This window comes from Rhinopithecus bieti, unplaced genomic scaffold (genome assembly GCF_001698545.2).
Source record: "Rhinopithecus bieti isolate Rb0 unplaced genomic scaffold, ASM169854v2 scaffold_444, whole genome shotgun sequence".
NCBI lineage: Eukaryota > Metazoa > Chordata > Mammalia > Primates > Cercopithecidae > Rhinopithecus > Rhinopithecus bieti.
Genome location: NW_016803142.1, coordinates 595,200 through 617,167, shown reverse-complemented (window position 1 = coordinate 617,167; position 21,968 = coordinate 595,200). Strand labels below are relative to the sequence as shown.

Here is a 21,968-nt window from a genome sequence, read left to right as displayed (position 1 = left end):
AAAAAAAAAAAAAAAAAAAAAAAAAAAAAAAAAAACCACTAAAATTCTAGGGAAATTACTTAACATAATTGATACAATCATTTATGCCACAGTTTCTTGAATAAGTATATTTTATGCTAAATTTTGAGTTCTTTGAGAAAATACGATGCTAAAAACAAAATCTAATAGACTGAGAGAAAAATGTAATGAAGGTATAAAGTGGAGAAACGAGCTTGATGCTTAGAAAGAGGTGTGTCTGGCCGGGCGCCGTGGCTCAAGCCTGTAATCCCAGCACTTTGGGAGGCCGAGACGGGCGGATCACGAGGTCAGGAAATCGAGACCATCCTGACTAACACGGTGAAACCCTGTCTCTACTAAAAAATACAAAAAACTAGCCAGGCGAGGTGGCGGGCGCCTGTAGTCCCAGCTACTCGCGAGGCTGAGGCAGGAGAATGGCGTAAACCCGGGAGGCGGAGCTTGCAGGATCCAGCCACTGCACTCCAGCCTGGGCGACAGAGAGAGACTCCGTTTCAAAAAAAAAAAAGGAAAGAAAGAGGTGTGTCTTTGATCCTATCCAAAGGGTGTTAGCTGTAGTTTAGAATTAGAAGAAACTAATTTTGACTAACAAATATGCAAGTGTCCAGTATATCTTGAGTCCTTGCTATCATGAGAAAGAGAGAAAGTAGCATAATGTAGTCTAGGGATTCTCAAACTGCTATACAATATAATTATATGGGGAAGTTTGAAAACACCCCTTAGAGTTTCTTATTATGTAGGTCTGACGTGGGGTGTGAACATTTGTATTTCTAACAAGTTCCTAGATGCTACAGCTGCTGAGGACCAGGGAGCGACAATTTGAGAAGTACTGGCATAGGGTATAGAGCATATAAAACTTAACTTACAGGAGTTTATATTATAGAGAAAAGACAGGACATACACAGAGAAGGTTAAATATACAAATCCGAATATGTTAAATGTTAAATAAATAGCACAGACAGCAAAAAATAGAAATACTGAGAGGGAGAATAAATTACTGTGGGTTTGGATATTTATCTTTTAGTTCTTGAAGAACAAATGAAATTAAAATAGGCAGAGGAAATTCCAGAAAGCTTTTGGAAAAGAGTAGAATATCTTATGCAAAAGTTATGTATAGAGATGTAAGGTATACTTGGGAGACAATGGAAAGGTCCTTTTGTCTGGAGCAAAGGGTTTGTATAAGGAAACAATAATTCCCATTGGGTGAGTTTTATTGGAGGCTGATGCTAGAAGGTCTATATAGAAATCTGAATACATAGTAACTTTATCCACCAGACAGCTTTTAAAGACCTGAAAAGTGTTGCTACAGAGCTCTTTATTACAATGATCTCCAAGGGTAGTTTTCCAGCCAGACTCCAGTGAACTCGCTATTACATAAATCATAACCAAAGTCCTGTCCTTTGGAAGACCATCCATCACTTTCAGGAAAGAGGCATTTTTAATATCAGCATATTAAACACAAATGGATATTAAAAACTCCAACAGATGATTAATCAATAAAGGTGGAAGCAGAGGACCTTATTAGTTAGCTAGATATTAGCTGGTGTAGCTCAAGTGTTAGCTATAAAACTTGAAAATTAAAAATGATAGCACATGCTGGGAGTGATGGGGAGAGCAGCTCAAAGAGATGTAAAATGTGTGACCTTCCAGGATAAGCTCAAATTGAACAAAATACTGAAGCTATAACCTGGTTCCTTAAATTCTCTTTTGAATTCACTTGTGTCTAAAGGTTTTCTGCATGAGAAACTTGCAGTGTTGGAAGTTGTATTAGAAAGTCCTTTTCTGAGGGATCAGAATGATTCTAGGTAATAACCTTTTATCGTCAGAGTTTTCAAAAATGGCAGAAACATGTCTCTTCCTTTCTGGGAAGAACCAGGAGTTTAGAAATCAGAAGGCACTTTATTTCCTAGAAAATCTTTAGCAAAAGCAGCCTTTGGTTCCCCTCCTTATAAGCCCATTTGCTTAGGATTGCATGAATCTTTTCACCCTAGATAAAGAGAGAATAGTTGTAACACATAGCGACGTAAATAATAAATGCTTTTATTGAAGTAAGGGAGAATAAAGTCATCTCAGTCTTAGAGAAAAATGTAGAAAACATAATTATCAGCCTGGATAGGGCAGAATAGGGATTTTGCAAAGACATAATGGTTACAATAACAATAGCAACAATAACAACCACAAGGACAATAACTAGTGCTTATGAGGAAGTGCAGGGACTGTTTCAGGATTTTATTTACATGAATTCATTGGAAGCCTATTCACTAATTGATTCGAAGGCCATTGTACTACCAACCCCATTTGACAGAGAAGAAAACCAAGATTCGGAGATGCTGAGTGATATGCCCATGATCACAACATTACTGAAAGAATTGACCAGGATTTAAATGCTGGTAGCAAGATCTTAAATCTTTGCTCTTAAGCACATACTATACAAAACAAACCCAACCTCAGAGGAATGAACAATCATGTCAATATTTGGGATGAAATGGAGAAACAGGATGGCAACATCTGGCCTATGTTCCTAAGAAAACCTCTATGCTGTTGGCATATAATTTTAAGGAAAGGGGAGATGAAGTCTTCTGATTTTCTATTCTGGCTCTAGGTAAATCATATATAGCAAATTTATGTGGAAAAGGTAATCAGAAAAAGAGCACTAACAAGATCAGCTCTGATGCTTTGCTAATTGTAATTTCCTTATCATTTGTCTCTCTTTGCCTTTCTGAAGGTGTGGGCTTGGGCTAGTTCTATGACTCTAGCATCCAGAATGATGGCTGGAAAGCTATAGAACTCAATCCATCTATACTGCATATTAAATAAATGAATGATTCAGTTTAAACCTCCTTAATAGAGTGTGATTTCCAAGGTTATAAAGATCTATAAACAAGTTTTTATTTACTCCCTTTTCATTTAAAATACTTAAATGTAAGTTTGCATTTTAATCTTATATATATTAATGTATTTCTTCCTCACTTTAACTATCATTCTTTTTATTAATATAAACTATCAGTCTTGTCATTAATATAATAATAAAAAAACTTCAGACATTTATCACATACCTATATACAGATGACACTTGTTTATTTGGATTATTAAATTTAATCTTCATATTTCCCCTACAGTATAGGTTCTGGTTCAAAAAGTCTTAAACTCAATGGGAGTATAAGCATCAGAAGATCATAAGCATGTGTATTTTTGTATTTTGTCTGTCTATAATATCAAGAGCCACGTATGCTCTCTTTTGCTGCATAACATTAAAAGAACAATCTTGCAGGGTTTTTCTTTCTGACAAATTTGCATACAATAATCCATTTCTATTGATGACAAAATCATTTTTGGCTTAGGCCCACAACACTCTCCTATCAATCACTAAATGCTTTTGGCATTTCTTTCAAAATATAACTAGAGTCTTATCACTTCTCACCTCTACTGTTACTGCCCTAAATCTCATAACCCATTGGCAAGGCTGGTATTATTTTCCATACTTTAGAGTAATACATTGAAGCTTCACAAGTGTAGGTAACTTCATTTCATTTATTCACTAGGCAGTTGGGAGAATAAAACAGACATTTCAGTGCTGGGGAAGGCCAACAGTAACTAGTAACATAATCGGTTATTACATTGGAAAGCAATAGGTGCTATAGAAAGAAAAAAGTAGACCAAAGAAAGGGAGATTTGGATGTGGTAGGAAGGTGAGGTTTTCCAATAGAATAGGCTGGTGCAGACAGGTCCATTGATGCGACAGTAGGAGAGAGATGCTTGAAAAAGATAGAGTAAGCCAAGCAGATATCTGGAGAAAACTCTCCCAGGCAGAGGGAAAAGCTAACACAAAAACCCTAAAAGGGAAGTGTGCCTGTCTGGCATATTTTAGGAACAGCACAGAAGCTGGTATTTCTGAAGTAGGGAGAGCAAGAGGGAGGTTAGTAGGACATGAGATCACAGAAGTGACATCGGCTGTTAAAAGTGCTGTGAGTGAAGCAAGAGCCATGGTAGAGTTTAAAGCACAGTAATGACAAGATCTGACTTGCAGCTTGAAAGGACCACTCTAGCTGCTGTGTTAATAAATTGTAGGAGACAATTGAAACATGCAGAAGGGTTAGTGCAAAACTGTAGATACAGGCAAAAGAGGATGGTAAGTTAGAATTCAATTCACAATTGAGTGTTGAAAAAAGGATACCTCTGGATATACATAGAAGACAAAACCAAGGAAATTACTTATGAATTGGATGTGGACGTATGAAGGAAAGAGAGGAGTAAAGCATCAGGCCAATGTTTTGTGCCTGCGCAATTGGAAAGATGGAGTTGCTATCAGTTGATCTGAGGGAGGCTGGGGGTAAACAAGTTTGAAAAGAAGATCAGTGGTTTAGTTTTGGGCAATTTTAGTCTGCATTTCTGGACTTCAAAATCCTCCAGTGTCTCTCTCAATCACTGCCTCCTCCCTCCCTTGAAAGGAGCCTTCCTAGGTGATCTTTACCTTTTTTGTGTGTATGTATGTATATACACACACATGCACAGACATATATGTGTGTATGTGCATTTACACATGAATATATGCACATATATATATTTTCTATGTGTAATTAATGTGTGTGTATATATATAAATTCTAACACAATTGATTCACTCATAGTAATGAACACGTAGACTTTTAATTGAAGATATTGGGAATAATGCCACTGTAAATATTCTGACCATGCCTCTTTGTTCATACCTATGTGAATTTCTTTTGAGTATATATAGCTAGGAGTAGACCCATTAAATCATCTGATCAAGTTACATATTTCTTCATCTTGGTACAGAGTGTCAAATTATTTTGTATGGTGACTGTATGAATTCATACTCTCATTATATCCTGCCTCTCCATTAGCATTGTAGTCTTTTTAAATTTTTGTCATTTTAATTACGTCTAATTATCCAGATATAAATTTAGATATAAATGTAGTCTAGATATAAATTTAATTTAATACAAAGACATAAAGGTATAAAAATTACATTGAAGCCATGTGACTGGATAAAATACCGTAGGAAATTAAAATGAGAAGAAGCTCTGTGTCCTGCAACATTAAGAGATCTAGAAGAAGAGGAAGAATCAGCAAAGTCACTTGATTTATTAGTGGGAGAACTGAATTTCAATGCATACCTGTCCCTCTTAAAAGTCCCTGCTGTTTCAAACATGCCAAGCTGTCTCAGAATTACACTCAAAAAATATATAAATAAGCTAAGAGTGGCAGACCACTTGTATTCTTGTCATAGCAAAGTATTTTAGGTAAAAATGTTTTCAGTTTGCTTTTCTGTGATGAAGTGGAAGGCAAATTTTTTTAAGGGCAGAAAAAATATAAAAGGCTTTTGTGGGGTGGCTCTAAAGAAAGTGTGAAAGCTGATATTAGATCGTTTAAGTTCATTCATTATGACAAAGCAAGTAGAAAAGAGTAAGTAGCTAGCTAAACAAAAAGTAGACAAAATAGGAAAGAAAACTTTTAATCCTAGAGAGCAAAGTTGTTTTCTGTATGTTTATTTGCTTTTTATTTTGTTGTTGTTTTGTTTGTTTTCTAAAAATGGCAACAACTTGGCCTATGAAATAGGTTTTGCCTTCTTGATTTTAGAGCTTCCTGACATCAGGGAGAAGTGATGCTTTGATTAGAATCTAGTCTTATTGGAGATTCTATGGTCTTCTCTTCTTGGGATTTCCTCTTATCAAAATTAAAATTAAATCTTATGCAGAATGATTTTTACCCTCCCGGGAAACATAGGTAGAAACTTGTGGCTAATTCTGAATTCATTGTTTCAACTACAATCTACCTCAGTTTTTCTTAGTGTTGACCAAGAAACAATTGTTCTTTGTTACGTTAGTAAACATTTTGAACTTAGAACCATGGGGGTAAACAATGTTCTGCAGTCTTATTTGCTGAGATCTTCTCAGAACATTTTATAAAATATTCGTCTGCCCACTCCAACCCTCAGGAAACCTCCCCCTGCCGCCCCGCCGAGAGTAGTCACAAGTTCTGATGCCAGTGGGAAAAGGTTTGTGAAATAAACATGAGTTACTTTCATTGTTTCATATGTATTTGGCTGTCAGCTATCATAATCTTTGGCTTTCAAGGAATGTGTACACTGCTTCTGATTCCATCTGCTGGTGCATGCTCAGTTCTTTTTAGTTCAGCATTTATTTATTTATTTATTATTTTTCTTTTTGGAGACAAAGTCTCGCTCTGTTGTCCAGCTTGGGACTACAGGAGTGCACCACCAAACCCGGCTAATTTTTGTATTTTCAGTAGAGACGGAGTTTCACCATGTTGGCCGGGCTGGTCTCTGACTCCTGGCCTCAAGTGATCCACCAACCTCGGCCTCCCAAAGTGCTGGGATTACAGGCGTGAGCCACCGTGCCCGGCCCTTAACTCAGCATTTATATTTTACTTGTTTGTGACTATCTGCCATGTTTTGATGGATGAACTTCCTGTGGTCTATTTGTGTTTCTGAACATCTTCAACACTGGCTGGGCTTATTCGCCTTCAAATCCATTGTCACCAAAGACTGTTAACGCTGGCCTGAGTCTAGGTTGTTCCCAAGCCACACCCTTACCCTATACTCACATACCTGCCTCTTCTCTCATGGTGCCAGTTTCTTTCTCTATTTTTCGTGGCTCTATTGTGAACTTTTAGGATATTGCTTAGTTTTATTTTAATACATATGCCTGGTGTCTTACTCTCTGAATTTCCTCAAAGATGAAAGAAGGGTATTATGTTTATAAATATTTTTGAAGCTTTACTCCCATAAGTATCATGGGAAAAGAAAGACAATATAAAATCTATTTCCTACTCTTCATGAATTTGCTATTAAAACAGGAAAATTAAATATGAAGAGATAACAAATGAAATACAAATTCAAAATTTAAATAACATGTAAGACCACAAGCCAGATGCTCAAGGAAACTGAATAATTGTAAATAGTTATTGGAAGGGATAATAATCAGAAAGAATTTTAAGTGTTATAAAGAAGAGAGAAGATATTAGACTGGAGTAGACAGGGAAGATATTAAAGAGCAAGAAGTACTTGTGCGGAATCTGAAAGGACAGATCAAATTGAACAAATTGAGGCAAAGGAGGTGAGAGCTTATTTTAAAATAACTTTGTAAAGAATACAAGAAAAAAGTCCTAAGAATCTGGGGAACAGAAAGCAAAATAGTTTGTCTAGAAGACAGATGACAGTGATGGAAGGACATATCTGGGTCTATTGCAATTCTAAAACGGTGGTGTTGGAATAGAGTAAGATATCTTAGTTGTTAGAGGAGGAGAAGAATCAAAAGGGTATTTCAGGACAAACTGACGGTGGTATGAAGAGCAGGTAAGAGTGAGACACGGGGATTTAAAAGATGATAGAAGAAATTCCACTACTGGATATTTATCTAAAGAAAAGGGAGTCAGTATGTCAAAAGGATACTTACACCCCCAAGTTTATTGCACCACTATGCACAATAACTGAGATACGGAATACACCTGAATGCCCATCAACAGATAAATGGATAAAGGAAATGTCATATACATACACATGGAATGCTATTCAGACATGAAAAAAGAATGAAATCCTGTCATTTGCCGCAACATGGATGAACTTGGAGGACGTTACGTTAAGTAAACTAAATCAGGCATAGAAAGATAAATACCAAAAGTTCTCACTTGTAAGTGAAGTCTAAAGAAGTTGATATCATAGAAGTAGAACTGTGGTCATTAGAGACTGGGAAGAGAGAGGGAGGGTAGGATGGGGAGAGTTTGGTTAACAGATGCAAAATCACAGCTAGATGGGAGGAATGAGTTCTGGTGTTCCACAGCGCTGTATAATGAATGTGGTTGGCTATAATTTATTGTGTATTTTCCAAAGTTAGAGACGATTTTAATGTTCACAGCACAAAGAAGTAATAAATGTTTGAGGTGATAGATATCCTAATTACCATTATTTGATCATTACACATTGTATACACCTATCAAAATAACACATAAATACATATGATTATTGCTTGTCAATTAAAAATGAAAGAGGAAAATAAAAGACGCTGAGGTGTTCCAGAATTCTGTTACTCAGAATTTGCCCATATAAAATCCCTAATGTTTTTCCACTGTTTTCAGTCCTAAGATAATGATGTTGGAATAAAGTAAGATATATTTCTAAACAGTAAATAAATAAATAAATAAATAGGCAGGAATCAATTAGCTAAAGTTTTTACAATTTCAAATAAAAGATGTATCCTTTTTGCTACTAAATAAAGAGCCTGATTTCTTCAATTAAACAAAAATCTGTATCCATGTAGCTTATTATTAGCTTTTCCTGCAACCATTACATATGACTCTTTCCCTTTAAATGTTCAGTGTTGCTAATATGGAGAATGGAAGACGTGTCATATTACTCAAATTTTATTAAAACAATACACATATTGGAAAAATTAATTTCAGTCTCGATTCAAGCAGAGGTATGCTCTGTTAAAAGCCATAGCCCCTCTCATCAGGCTCTTTGTGGGCTACTGTAGCAGGCAATTGTCCTCCAATCCTTTCTCTAACAGGCAGTGCACTCTGTGTGTCTGTGTGTGTGTGTGTGTGTGCGTGTTTATGTGTGGTATGGGTCAATTAGGATGAATAAAGGGATTGTTTACTAATGTAACAAGTAAACCACTGTTATTACTGTCACTGAAATTACCACTCAAGAGACCAAAGCAGAAACTAATCAATATAAGGATCTAGAGAGCAAGAACAGGAAGAGAGCAGGTGCATATACGATGGCAGTTTTACAATATTCAGCACAAATTGTATTTTCCTAGGACCTGTCTGAAAGATGTGTCACTACTCTTCCCTATATTACAGAGGTAAACTGCCTTAGGTGGAGGCATAGAAGGAAGGAGGAAGAAAGGAAAAAAAAAAAGGGAGGGAGGAAGGGAGGAAGACAGGAAGGGAGGAAGGAAGGGAGGGAGGGAGGGAGGGAGTGAGTGGTTTTAATGAAGGTGTAATATTGGGCACTATGAACTATAGTTTTTATTTAATATTTTCCAGTGTCACCTACCCAGCAATTCTCTGAGGATATCTTAATTAAAGCCTTTAATGAGGAAAACGGAGACTCAACGAGCTTAAGTGACCTGTGCAACGTCAAGTGCTATTAAGGGTAAATAATTAAAAACAAAGCTACCCGTTTATGTTATAAACATTGTCCCACAGTTTGTGCCAGGCTATGTCATTAATATTCTGAGTATGAACTGTTATCATAGTTATTATTGTCATCCCCATTTTACAGATGAGAAAAGACAAATATGGATTTCCTAGGTTACCCAAACCCCCAGTTCACATTATTATGTCATCACTTCTGTGGTAGGCCTTCATTCTACAGATCAAAGGTTGATCAAAAGAATGCATGGTGAGGAGCACAGTGGACAATGGCTAAGGGCCTCAGCTCTGGCAGTGACTGAGTTCTGCATTGTCACCTCGGACTCTGGGTTCCTGAGTGAATTACTCACCATCTTCAAGCTTTACTATTCTCATCTATTAATTAGGGATATTAACCACACCCACACTACTGGGTTTAGTGAGATTTAATAAATTAAAATATTTAGTGCATTTTGAAAAGGATCAGGTATATGCAAAACTAAGAAGTGTTCACTTTTATTTTGCCATTCATTGCAGGAAGAAATTGAAAGAATAATAGTTTGGATGAAACAAGAAACATTCCTCTTTTGTGAATGCACACAGATGTGTGAACACAAACACAATTTATTGCTCATTTTAAAGCATATTAAGAGGGACTGTGAACTGGTAAAGTGTCTAAGGACTTCTGATTCATTCAATAAATAACTACCCAAACATTGACTTTCACATATCCAAGAAATCTTCTGATAAAGGACTTCCCTCATCCACCACCACCACAACTTCTCTAACTATAATAGTTAAAAATCTTTATTCGGTGTTCCGTTGTTAAGACCACAAATTATCTACACTATCTCATTTCAGTTCAATTAAAGATTTTTTCCTGGGACTGCAAATCTAGTTTTCTCTCTGATTTCCTTTTCAATGCAACATCTCCAGGCAGGCCCCATCCCCCACTGCCCCTTCAGCTTTACATCCTTCACGCATACTTTGGCAAGAATCAGGTTTCTATCTGCCCAATACACTTGGCAGTGGCAGGATGCTGAAGTGCTTGGAGTGTATGGGGACTAGAACTATCAATATTCTCATGCTGACGTTGTGGTGCTAGCTGAAGTAGAATTATACTAGGCAGAAAGGATAGAAATGATGGTCTGGCAGAGTGACTAGCAATGGCACTTAACTGGTCCCTGCTGAGCAACGAAAAGGACAGATGGCACTGTTTGGTCAGGGTCACCAGAAAACTGGTATTTATGAGCAAAGCCCAAGTGACCGAGCTGATATCATTGATGGGCTTTGCAAACAGTCAGAGTCATTGATAAGAGTGCACCTTGCAAGTGTGTGAGCAGTACAGAGGACCACCGTCTGTCAGTGTGTACAGTTGCAATCCCACCACACTGCAAACACACATACACACAGAAATAATCAGTCATAGACAGCAGCTTGATCTCTAGTGAGATTGCATGCTGGTTTATGGGAGGCGACATGGCCTATTGGAAAAAATCATACTCCAGAAAGTCAGGAGACTCTAGTCCCAGTGCTACAGATGAACAGCTGAACATTGTATGGTAGGTCATTTTAACTTCCTAAGCCATAGTTCTCATTGCTTCCAAAATACTTCCCATACATCTCTATCATTGTCTCACAAGTCAGTCTATACATCTTGTGGACAGGGCAGAGGCTGTGTCTAACTCTTGGTCATATCTGTGGGCTTTTCACAGGTCTAGGTGCACGTGCGTGCATGCATGCTTGTGCGAGTGCACACACACACACACACTTTTTTTTGTCGATTTCTATTAATTATTCCCAAATGTATATGTTTAAAGAAAATATGCTTCCCTAAGTAAATCAGCACCTAATTTCAAAAATCTGTGTGGTTTATTCAGCACCCTGTTTACTTTCTTTGTTAGCATGATCCCAGGAATTATAGGATCAATAAATTCCTATAATTACTGGTTTTCTCAAGTTGAAAGGAATTGTCACTTTCTCTCTATGTGGTTGAGGCCCCCGGGGTATCTGAATAGACAAGAACAAACCAGTGTTTGGCACCTGTACGCTAAAATGTTTAGTCAGAGTTCCTCATGCCACCCACTACCCCATCTAATAAGGGTAGCACTCTCCATTGTTTGTGTAGAAAATTAAAAATATTAAAATATTTTCATATAGATGATTTTGTGTGGTGTTTAAAATACATGGATGAAAATGCAGCTGAAGTTAGAACTCAGGTTCACTGCATCACGTCTTCAAAAAATAAAAACTTTCAGGTGAGAAAATAAAAATAACGTAAACATCGAACTTAGACATCCATGTGTAGGCACATTAGGTTCATCATTTAATATCTATGTGCCTCGGGCCATATTACTTGTGTGTGTGTGTGTGTGTGTGTGTGTGTGTGTGTGTACCTCAGTTTTCTCATTTATAAAATGCAGACAGTAATACTTTCCTCACAAGATCAAGGCAGGGCAAGGGGTATAGGAAGGCAGGAATGTAACAGACTATCAGCCATCAGAACACCAAAGTAAACGCGTGAACGTAAGGAGCCTAGCAACATGTGGGCTCATTGAGGGATCATTACATGCTCGTTCATCTCCAGTCATAGACGGGGCAGACATATCATATAGTTCTCATGTAGAGCTGTAGTAACTCTCTTTCTTCAATTTAAAATCTACAGAGCACATATAATCTTGGAGATGTTGTCAATCACAGCCTTTTATCGCTTGAATTCTGTTTTCAATCATCACTTGAGTGAGTAGATACCAATTTACTCTTTTGCTGAGCCTTATTTAGACCTCTTGGCCAATGCTTCCTGACAGTATTACAGTGAATGATGGTCTGCAGTATAACTGAGGTGGTAACAATTAAGGGTGAGAACAGAAGGCACTGAAATCTTAAAATCTTTTTACTTTGCCCTTGTTTATTTTTTTTCTTTTGCCCTACAGTGCACACGGTTAGGATAACGCATCGCCATGATGTGACAATTGTTCAGCTTTGTCAGACTCAAAGTTCTGTTAATGAAGTACAACACAGAGGCTCTGGGACATGAATTATGCACTTGGTTGTTTGAGTTGATTTAATTCATCAGATAAAGGCTCAATTTCCTACCTGCTTTCCTAATTCACTGAGGTAGAAGGAATTTGTTGTGTGCTGCTTTCTGCTTACCTCAGAAATATTGTTACTGCTTTCTCTTTGTAAAATCCTGGTACATGAAACTGAATTTACAGAGGCAACAAATTGCAAATGGCCGTGGGAGAGAATACGTTTGTTTATTTTACAAAAGAGTTTTTCCTGTACAAAGAATTCACAATGGAAACATTCTAATAAATTCTGAGTTCCGTAATCCTTTTGGTGTTTTCAGTTTATTTGTTTTGGTCAACTTTTTCACAGTTAACTAAGGCATCTATTGAGCAAATCTCAAAAGATATTTTTTCAACTACCCCTTAAAGACACTAAGTTATCAAGACCCTGCCAATAAAAATTATAAGCCTTCACATCCCTTTGTACCCCTGTATACACTGTTTATGTTCAATTCTCTTCCTCGTATCTCCCTATACTTTTCCTCTTCTGCATCAAAAAAATTCTCCTCATCCTTTAAGACACAATTTAAATACCATCTATGCTGTGATATCTTCTCAACTTTCACATCTCTTATAGCCATCCCTTATCCTGAGTTTCCAAAGCTCTTACATTAGAAGCCTAATATAAACTTATTGTTTTGTATTACACGTTACAGCAAAGTTTCCGCCATGAGATGGTGCACCCCCAGAGGTCAGGAATCACCTGAAATCACAGTTATGAATAACACCCCCTCCCTTCTCAACGACTTACATAGTGTTTTCGTACATATTTCACACTTGAAGATGTAAGTTAAGACAACATTTCACCAAATAATTTCAAGATGTGTCCTAGGGACCAGAGAAGGACATTCAGTTCTCATCTGACATTGGGAACCTTTCTCTAATTTTCTCACACAACTTGATAGAAAAACAGCTTAGATTTAGAAAGCCTGAGTTCATGTCCAGTCCTTACTTTCTGACTTTCCTACTTCCGTTACTCTTAGACAAAATCTTTTGATATTTCTGTGCTCAGATACCTCTCCTACTTGCTTTCTTATTTTATGATCAAATAAGATCATAATACAGAATAGGTAAAATGTTATTTTTACCCTAATTTTATGCAATAATATCTTATTTTGCAAAATATGATCATTATGAATCTTAAATTCTTTAAATCTGAAAACATGATTATTATCGTAAGTGTATGCCTGTATACACATATCTCCTGTACTCCATAAATACATATACATATACCTACTATGAAATCATAAAAATAAAAAAATCAATAAAATTAAAATCTACTAAATTAGCATAAATCCCAAATGCAGGTATTTTCCAAAATACCTGGAAAATAAGATACTATTATTATTGAATAAAATCTATTGAATAATTTGATTCTGAACTTGGAGAACCAGATATGAAGCCAAGGAAGGCAGTATTTCATCATGCTCTGACACTGAGGAACAGTCTTGCTGTTTCAAACCACAGTGACAAAGGTCAATATTTAAAACTGTTGTAAGGATTGTTTAGACTCCATAAAACTTTAAAACTGTAACCATGAGATAATTTTAATTTTATTTTACTTTTTTGAGGGTAGGTGAGTGGGTGGGCAGTGGAACAAAACGAGAAGTCTAAAAGAACATATTGAACTTTATTGGATAATTGGTCTTTTCTTGTTATTTTCTTTTGTTTTTAGTTGTAATCACCATACATGTAAGTTTCTATTCTACTGTCATTTATTGTTATTTCACTGAATGTGTGTATATTTATATGTGTATTGTTTCTTAAGTAGTTTTCTTATCATGAATCTTAACTTCATTATTTTTTAAATAAACTTTATTGTGTATATTTAAAGTATACAATATGATGTTGTGGGATAAGTATAGACAGTAAAGTATTTACTATAGGAAAACAAATTAGCATATCCATCATTTCACACAGCTACATTTCATAGGGGGTGGTAGTAAGAGCAGCTAAAATCTACTAATTTATGCAGTACTGTTAACAATAGTCAAGATTTGGAAGCAACCTACGTGTCCATCAACAGAAGAATGAATAAAAGAAATATGGTACATATACACAATGGAATACTATTCAGCTATAAAAAATAATGAGATCCAGTCATTTGCAACGGCATGCATGGAAATGGAGATCATTATGTTAAGTGAAATAAGCCAGACACAGAAAGACAAACTTTGCATGTTCTCATTCATTTGTGGAAGTTAAAAATTAAAACAATTTAGTCCATGGAGGTAATAGAATGATGGCTACCAGAGGCTGGAAAGGGTAGTAGGAAGAGGGAGTGGAGATGGTTAATGGGTACAAAATTGTGGTTAGATGGAATGAATAAGATATAACATTTGATAGCACAACCGGGTTATTATTGTCACCAATAAATTATTGTACATTTTAAAGTAACAAAAAAGCATAATGAAAGATTTATAACACATAAAAATGATGAATGCTTGAGGTGATGGATACCCCATACCCTGATGTGATTATTACACACTGTATGCCTGTATCCAAATATCTCATGTACTCCATAAATATATATATATATAATATATACACCTACTATGTACAAACAAAAATAAAAAAATAAAATCTACTAATTAGCATAAATTCCAAATAAAATATTATTACCTATAATCCTCATCCTATACATTAGATCTCTATACTTGTTCCTCCTAAACGTCTGCTACTTTGTATATGTATCTGTTACTTTGTATAGTGCAGTTTTGATTCAGCTTACTCTGAAAATTGGGGAGTGATGGAAAAGCAGCTTCAGTGGTGTCAGAAGGACTGGATTCTGGATCTGACTCTGCCACTGCTGTATAAATGACCTTTGCAGGTCTCTTCGACTCTCAACGCCTCAGTTTGGCCATGGTCCATATAATTCTTGTGTATCCCTGTTTTCTCTGCAGTTAGTAACACTCTTGGACAATATTACAAATAATTTTTAGTTATAAAATATAAATATAAATTATATATTTATACAGAATTATTATGCATAGTGTCCAATTAGGTTAAAGATTAAAGAGGCATAGATGTATAAATCAAAGTGATAGTCTAGACGGTTAAGATCTCTTCTAAATGTAACATTCGAGACCTAGGAAATGCATTACCAATGGATCTGTTTTCTTCTTAGTAGTGAGTGATACAACTCTATTTTCTTCTCAGAGTATTAAACACAATATAGTAGAGTTAGATAAAACATCACCCAACTCTAAATTATTATCCCCATGACCAGGCACAAGTCATTTTTCTGACTTCTGTTTTTCTCATCTGTGAAATAGAAATACCGACTCTGACTGTGGTTAGGACTGAGTACAAGCATGAAATACATGTAACCCATGCCTGCCATGCAATGGGGGCTTCATAAACATCTATGTCTTTCATTTTTCCTCTCTATAGTAACTAGTATAGGACTGTGCATAATACGTGCTCAGTAAACTTTATTGATTACTTGTGGTTTAAAATTCCTCACATAAAGTACATTCATTACTTGACATATTTTAAATCTTGTGGGAATTCCTATTTCAGTAAAGTTGCAAATTCTTTAAAAGTTTATATTCAAAAAATATTTTGGTAAAACCTGGATAAAAACATTTCTCAGGCCAGGCACAATGGCTCGTGCCTATAACCCCAGCACTCTGGGGGGCTGAAGTAGCAGCATTGCTTGAGGCCAGAAGTTTGAGACCAGCCTGGGCAACTTAGTGAGAACCCATCTCTACAAAAAGAAAAAAGAATAGATATTAATACACATAGAAAATCTCCAAGATTTTAAAAATTATAGTCACCATAAATTGAGTTTTTAATCCATGTTTAAGGCTGACTTGGACTTGACTCTCAGAATTGGAAAGAGATGGCAGCTTGATGTATCTTCTTTAGTTTCTTCAGAAGAGCAGATCTCTTCTGCAAATCTCTTCACACAACCCATGGTAATGGGGTTATACAATCCCTTCATATACCTCTGTTGATCTAAGTCGTCAATATGAAAAGTAGCCTTTAAAAGATATTTTAGAGCCATGATCATGCCACTGCACCCCAGCCTAGGCTTAAATGAAATAAAATAAACCATATATATTTTTAGCTCATTTGAAAGCAAATATTTTAACCTTCAATAGAAGGTTAATATGGAGAATCAGTGCTTGAGTGTTTATATACTGATATAATAACATCAGATAAGTCACATAGGAAAAGTCCAAGGACCAGATGATTTTATCACTGTGATTTCAAACATTTAGTCATAAGGACAGCATTTTTCAGGTGTGAAACTGTAGTATGAGAAATATTGTCTGGTGTGGTAGCCAAGGTTGCCATTTATATATAATCAATACAACTGAGCTGTTTATACCCTCAAATATCCTTAACTTTCTCTGAGAATGAGCCTGTCATTCCTGTCTTTTCATTTCACTGGAAAAGTTTTGTTCAAGTACTTAATTATGAATTGAATTCTATTGTACAAAGCAAAGATGAAAGCAAGCCAGGCCACTCTGTAGGCCATGTGCCACATTGAAAATCCATAGTCATTGCAACAGTAACAATGATCAGTCAGCACAAATAATACTTGGGAGAGATCAAAATAGAAGACAAGGCATCACCACTATAATATCAGCAATATCACAAGAAAAGTATGTTGCTGAAGGATGTTCCTGTCCAAAAACTCTTTCTCCAAGTTTCATTACCATGGAATAAAATGAAGTAGGCTGAAAACCAGTCACTCTATCCCCACATCCCCCAAGCTCCTGGTGAAAAAGCAAATACCTCACCAGCAGACAGAAGCAACACGGAGGTACGTTATTTCGACTATTTCAGCATCTCCCTGACCTCACAAACTGCTGGTGGCATTTAATGTGGATTGACCTTTTGCCTGTTTTTTTTTTTTTTTTTAGATCTGTTTTTCTCTCTTCTTCAGTATTTTATTCTCACATTGTTTATTTCTTTCTTCCTCACTGTATCTGACTGAATTCTTAAAAAGTATAACTTCATATTATATAGATCATGTTGTCTCTATCCTTCCTCCATCCCTTCCTCTTTCCTTAAATTCTCCCCTATTTTGATTCCTTCCTTCTCAAATCATTACATTTAGAGGAGAAAGCTGTGTAAAAATTCCTCATTTATACACAATTGCAAAGCTTTTCTTTCACAGTTTTGCCTCCCCAGGAGAGATGAATATTTTTTTTCACTTTGATTTGCATTTTGCTACTGACCACATTCAGATGTACCTAGTTCTTTTATTTTTTATGAGAATTCTCTTTTGTAGGGGAGAAGAGGTAGGGGTGCTGAATTTTATGTTTCTTGCTATCTTTAACTTTGCTGTCCACTAAAGTTACAATCTCCTTCCTCTTCCTTCACTGTTCAGTTTTCTTAGCCCTTGTGGACCCATCCACCAAAGTTGTCAGCTTTTTGGTTTCTTCTGCCAAAAATGTTGTCTTCAACTTTTAATTTTTTTGTCAACACTAAAACTATTGAATTGTCCATGCTAACTATAATATTGCTTCTGCCTTTTAGCATTCCCAAAGATAGATTCCCAGTGGAGATATTTCATATTTATATAAAAAGCCGTATTTATTTATTTTCTAGTCACAGCCATAGCTCCGAGCTATCTAACATTTGATCAACCTGAAAAACTACTATGTATCTATTTTTTAAATTTTTTTATATTTGGCCTTTTAGGCTCCTCGAGAATCCCAACAACTGACACTTCTTTATGTACCAAAACAAATTTATTATTCTTCATCTCTATTATCACCTCATCTTTCTCCTTTAATTGACCACGAAGTTTAGTTTGCTCACCCTGCACAGGACTCAAAATGAATATCACTCCATAAATCACTGCCACTTCCAAAAACCAACTTTCTTTCTGATATTCAAAGCCCACACACACTATGTCAGACTATAGATGAGGAAAAAGAACCTCCTAATGAAAGAAAAGAACACAACAATCAACACTGATCATCCTGACTATATGTCTGTGTTTGTAACTGTGTTTAATTGAATTTTCATAGCACTTCTTTCTTTATTTGAAGATTTTTTAGAATAGGAGCACATTTTTCTCATGCCATGACAATTTCATACACATTTTTATTATTAAAAAAAGACCTATACACTAAAAGCAAAAATCACCCAGCATGAAATCAAAGAAAACAATTATCCTCTTAAAGTTCTGTGGATCATCACTGGCTATCTGCATTCTCCTGACTCATCAGCATAGCTTTAACAGTCCTGACACTTTGGAGCATCCTGCCAGATGCTCAACTGCCACAGTTCACCTCTAACAGCATCAGCAATATCATTCTTGTTTCACTCTATAGAGCTGTCTCTATAGAGGTCCCTCCTTCCCCAGCATTTGGTGTGAAAACTTACCGCTTTTACCAACTCCCCCTGCTCCCAGCATTACCACCTTGTACTCTCTGGACCCGCCTGATGCGCTGCCCGGGGAGCAGCTGGCTTCATTTTCTACCTCCATCTTACCCGAGGGACTGGAGGAAAAAAAGAAGGAGAAAGTCACCCGTGTCAGGTGCTTGCTCGAATATTAAGCAACTCTAAAACTGTGTCAAAGCAAAGGTTTTAGTACGAGGTAAGAACCATCAGCGTCGGGCTGGCTGCTGGTCCTCCGCTCGAGCGGGTCTCATAGCAACCACTTCAATTGCTTCCAATAAAAATCTGGCTTTTGCATCCCCCACCCTTCCTTCCGATCCTTCACTCTTTCACGTCTCCTACAATCTCTCTCTCTCTCTCTCTCTCTCTCTCTCTAATTTTTATTTCCTCCCTCATCTGATTCTTTCTGTATTTCCCTTCCTCACTGTCTGTCTCTCCCCTTTCTCTTTCCTGCCTACCTCCTGCACAGTCACAGCTGTTAGTGGCACACACACATTCGACCCCTTTTCAGGCTGGACTGCTAGAATGGAGTGAATCTGAGACCACACAGGAGTTGCTATGTCTCACAGGATGACTTCTGTAGGTACAAATTCAAAGATACTATTTTCTTTTAAGGATTTCTTCTACTTACAGTCTTGCATTTTATCACTCTTCTATTGCAGTTTTCATTCTGGGAAAATGGGAAAGCAAAACAAAAACAAAACAGAACAGTAACTCAGGGCTCATCAGGATGGATCTTCAGTGTTACTGAAATATAGCCGGCTAACAGGAATTGTTCAGCTCACTAGACAGTTGCAGGTTTAACATAGGCGGGTAATTGAATTAGATCATTGTCACGTTTGGACAAGGCTCATGCTTGTTTACATTACATTAAGTTATGAGAAACAACCTAAATCACAAGGACTTTGTCAAGCATGAAAGAGATAACTGATAAATATTTTTACTGACAACTGTACCAGCATAAAAGATTATAGAAGAACATTTTTAAATGTCCAAATTATTATTCCCCGTTTGAATTCTTATAAAGCTTTTGCGGTCTTTGTTTTTCTCTAAAGAACTTCTAAACTACAGAGGGTTTAGAATGTTTTCAATAATTCCTAATTATCATAATAAGATCCTGTCTTTCAATCAACATGATGATGTCCAACATGTTTACTGTCTATTTTCTAAAGCTTGAATCCTTAGTAGATGCAGACAAGTGTTTGGTGTGCATAGGCTTGTCTTTCTATCTAGATTTTACGCTCCCCTAGGAAAGGAACTGTATTTAATCTATTTCTTGTGATTCTATAGTGTGTGCACTGAGTAGGCACTCAATATATACTTACTGGTTTGTGGAGAGGCTTCAAATTGTTATAGCCAAGAGCACAGGCTCTTGAGCCAGATTGCCTGTGTTCAAATCTGGGCTTAGCCACTTACCAGCTATATGACCTTGGGCAAATTCCTTCACCTCTCTGTGTCTCAATTTCTTTATCACTGAATAGTTAATTAAAACCCTACTTTATTAACTCATTATGTCAGTTAATATTTATATAGTGCTTAAAACTGTGTCTGACAGGTGATAAGTACCACACAGGTATATGATATGAAGATGATGTTATTATTTTGAATCTGTGCTGCCGTCAGTCTACTGTTTATAAACACTCGCCCAAGAAGAGAAGATTGTCTTTTCATGTGTTTATTGGCCATCTGTATATCTTCTTTGCCAAAGTATCTGTTCAAGTCTTTTGCTTATTTTCATACCAAGGTGTTTATTTCCTTATTACATTTTGAGAATTCTTTATATATTCCGGATGTAAGTCCTTTATCATATAAATATTCTGCAAATATTTTCCTCTAGCATGTGGTTTTTCTTAACAGTATCTTTCAAAGATCAGCAATTTTCAACTTTTAATGGGTCAAATTTGTAAACTCTTTCTTTTACCGATCATCCATCAGGTTTTAAATGAAACTTTGTCCAATTATTTTATTCCCACTTTTCTATATTTTCACTCTTTGATTGTGAATTCACTCAATGTCATAGGTCTATTTATCATCTTTCTATAGGTAACTGCCAAATTTGTAATTCTGGACCCAATTTTTTCTTTAAGCTGCAGAATTTATTCTAACTGTTTCTGGGCTGTCTCCATCAAAACCCTGATTATATCTTAACCTCAGTATGTCCAGAGGTACAGCATCCTCATCCTCACTAAACAAAGTCAACAGTGTTCTCTACCTTTGTAGGGAGCATTACCACCCTCCAGGTCCTCGCTTTAGATTTACCTCTTCTAGTATTTGACCTCCTTAACTGAAGCAGCTCTTTAACTTTTTCTCCCTGAATCCAAGTTCTCTGCCCTTTGTTCCTTTTCACAGCCCTCAGTTCATCCTATACACTGACATCAGAGAAATCCACGTAAAGTGTCAACTTGACAAACCCTGTTGTAAACATATTCATATATCAAAGGCCTAAAAAATGCAACCCAGTAACTCAGGATAGCACACGGAGACACAAAGCCTTTATTCCAGTCTCCTGTTCCAATGCAGCCCTCACCCTCCCTACAATAGAGTCAGTCAAAGGACGCTACCCGCCTTTCTTCCAACAAAACTATGATTTCCGTGATTTAGTTTCATAAAAAACTGGGACTATAATTATTCCGTAATTATTTAATTGAAACTTTATTCCTCAATGAAGTGGTATATGTAAACAATAGCATTTAGCTTCAAGGTCTGGGATTTTTTGTTCATTTGTTTCTAGTTGTGTTACTGAAATTCTTGTGACCTTGAGCAAATAATGTGCCTCTCTAGCTATTCCACCATCTGTTACTCTGTTTTCCACATCAGCCATTCTGATTTGGTGAGAAAGCACAGAAATTGTCATGCCAGTTGTGTCCTTGGTTCTGTTCTTTACTTACCATATTATTTTAATGTTGATTAAGGGAAAAGAATGCATGGAAATGTCCCTTCATGATAAGTAGGTGAGTGCCTTTCCAAATAATAGACACTGTGAGACGTGACAAGGACGTATAGGTAGTGAATTGGCTTAGTTCGCAATTGTTAATGTATCTGCCCGTATTCCTCCTATAAAAGTAGTAGGTTTTTTCTTTTCTCATATTGACATGGGGAAAAAAACATGAAGTACAGGGAAACTTTCCTAGATATAAAGCCCCCTTTATTTATCTCTTCTTTGAAATTCAAAGGTACTCCGCCCTAGATCCTTCTCCTGAAGTACTAAGGGCCTGCATTATCTGATTGATAATGCAGAATTTTGAAGCATTCTGGTGCTAATGTTTTTCAGTTTTATTCAGTGACTTTTGTGAGTTTGCATTTCTCCTCCCTTGCCTTGACCAGTATACCCAAAAGTCTGTGTTGTGCGTTTTTGTGTGTTTGTGTGTGTGTTTGTGTGTGGTGGTATATCTCCTAGTTGTAT

General features: G+C 36.4%; 1 protein-coding gene across 1 annotated transcript in view; it reads right to left on the bottom strand.

The window, feature by feature from the left end:
- Positions 1-19,330, bottom strand: part of RIT2 (Ras like without CAAX 2) — a 389,974-nt gene extending 370,644 nt beyond the window's left edge. The window contains exons 1-2 of the mRNA XM_017867188.1: positions 19,197-19,330; positions 18,551-18,666 (exon numbers count right to left, since the gene is read on the bottom strand). Of these exons, the coding sequence (XP_017722677.1) occupies positions 18,551-18,653 (103 nt within the window). The 5' untranslated portion in view covers positions 18,654-18,666; positions 19,197-19,330. The remainder of the gene's footprint in view (positions 1-18,550; positions 18,667-19,196) is intronic.
- Between the last annotated feature and the right edge of the window lie 2,638 nt (positions 19,331-21,968).